The sequence below is a fragment of the Mandrillus leucophaeus genome, unplaced genomic scaffold (genome assembly GCF_000951045.1).
Source record: "Mandrillus leucophaeus isolate KB7577 unplaced genomic scaffold, Mleu.le_1.0 Scaffold17, whole genome shotgun sequence".
NCBI classification, from domain to species: Eukaryota; Metazoa; Chordata; class Mammalia; order Primates; family Cercopithecidae; genus Mandrillus; species Mandrillus leucophaeus.
Genome location: NW_012101698.1, coordinates 538,622 through 540,757, shown reverse-complemented (window position 1 = coordinate 540,757; position 2,136 = coordinate 538,622). Strand labels below are relative to the sequence as shown.

General features: G+C 38.2%; 1 protein-coding gene across 1 annotated transcript in view; it reads right to left on the bottom strand.

Annotated features, from left to right (window-relative positions):
- The window catches only part of SNTB2 (syntrophin, beta 2 (dystrophin-associated protein A1, 59kDa, basic component 2)), a 78,428-nt gene that overhangs the window by 27,974 nt on the left and 48,318 nt on the right, over nucleotides 1–2,136 (bottom strand). The window contains exon 5 of the mRNA XM_011976681.1: nucleotides 222–418. Within this exon, the coding sequence (XP_011832071.1) occupies nucleotides 222–418 (197 nt within the window). The remainder of the gene's footprint in view (nucleotides 1–221; nucleotides 419–2,136) is intronic.

The window sequence follows — 2,136 nt, the reverse complement described above, 5'->3', positions numbered from 1 at the left end:
TTTTTTAGTAAAGACAGGGTTTCACCATGTTGCCCAGGCTGCATTTGTGTGTCTTAACATATGTACACTTAGAAAAGGTATAGTAAAAATATGGTATTAAAATCTGAGGAAACTGCTGTCATATATGCAATCCATCACTGACTGAAATGTCATTATGCAGCACATGACTGTATAACAGTTCCATTTAATTACTACTAGAAATAAAAAGTCAGCATCTCTACCTAGAGAGACTTCCTTGATCAGCTCAGCAGCAGCATGGCAACCCTGAACAAGTATCCTGGTCCAGGATGACAGATCCCGATGTGTCTCCACCCTGAAGAGATGCATCTCAATGCCCTGTCGAGAGCCTGTCCTGGTAGCAAATGTAAGGTCAGATCCAAGGGAGGGGGATCGACATCCAGAGCCAGAATGAACCAACCTAGGACCACAAACAGAGCAGAAATCAAAAGTAACTACATTATCAGATAAAAGTCAGGAATTTGTGCTCATTGATAAGCAGAAACTTATAAAAGCAATCAGCAGTTTTTGGATATAGACATTTCAAAGCAAGATTATAATCTGTGAAATACAGACCATTCTGTTTTCCCATAAAATGACCCCTGGTGTCACAGTCAGACAAGATACCAGTCTTGAACTCCTGGGCTCAAATAATCCTCCTGCCTCAGCCTCACAAAGTGCTGGGATTACAGGTGTGAGCCACTGGGCCTGGCCAAGATACTGGGCTGGATGAACCGTGCCCTAATTTTCCATGAGCTCCTCTATGCTCCCAAGGGGTTATGTGTATCAAAAAGATATGATTTTGATTAGGAAATAAGTAAATTAACAGTAATAACTTAAGAGGAAAAATATGCTTCCATAAGAAAAAATGGATAGCTAACTGCATTTCAAACATTTCAGCCAAAGAGCTTTAAAAATATATTATTTTTAAACAACAATCTCTTGTCCAATCACCAAAGGACTTCCAATGGCAGAAGGCAGTGAATACCTCTTCTGGGGAGATGCAGCTAGTAAAGATGCACAGTGAACATAAAGTTGGGTTTTATCTAAAAATTCATGCTGCTTTTGCATTTGACTCTAGAATTCCTTGACCTATGAAGCAATGTTATGTGAAAAAAGATTCCAAAATAAATAAAACGGTCTTTGTTCGCAAATGACATGACTGTCTACATTTTAAAAATCCGCCAAAATAGACAAAAGAAATAAAACATACGGATGCATGCAGTGACTCACACCTGTAATCCCAGCACTTTCAGAGGCTGAGGCAGAAGAATCACTTGAGCCCAGGATTTTGAGAACAACCTGGGCAACATAGAGACACCCTGTCTTTACAAAAAAAAAAAAAAAAAAAAAGCTCAGCATGGTGGTGTGCACCTGTGGTCCCAGCTACTTGGGAGGCTGAGGTAGAAGTTGCTTGAGCCCAGGAGGTTGAAGCTGCCGTGAGCCATGATTATGCCACTGTACTCCAGCTTTGGTAACAGAGTGAGACCCTGTACGCAACTCCTAAAACTAATAAGCAATTATAGTAATGTTGCAGGATATAAGATTAATATACAAAAGTCAGTTGCTTTGAACAATTGAAATCTGAAATTAAAAACATACCATTTATGTCAGTTACCATAAAATGAAATGTTTAAGCATAAATCCAACAAAATATGTATAGAATCTCTACGAGAACAACTTCAAAACTTTCCCGAAAGAAAGCAAAGATGATCTAAATAAACCAAGAGATATTTTATGTTCATGGGTAGAAAGACCCCATATTAAGATGTCAATTTTCCTTTAGGTGATCTACAGATTCAATGCCATTCCATTAAAATCCCAACAAGTTATTTTGTAGATACTGATAAACTGATTCCAAAGTTTGTATGGAAACTCAAAAGACTCAGATAGTCAACATAATACTAAAGAAGAACAAAAGTTGAAAATACGTCTGTATACTGGCACCACTCAACTTTGACTTACTATAAAACTACAGTAATCAAAACAGTGTGGAATTGGCAAAAGAACAAACAAATTGATCAATGGAACAGAATAGATAGCCCAGAAATAAACCCACACAAATACAGTCAACTGATCTTTGACAAAGAACAAAGGTTTTTCAGGCCGGGCGTGGTGGCTCATGTCTGTAATCCCAGC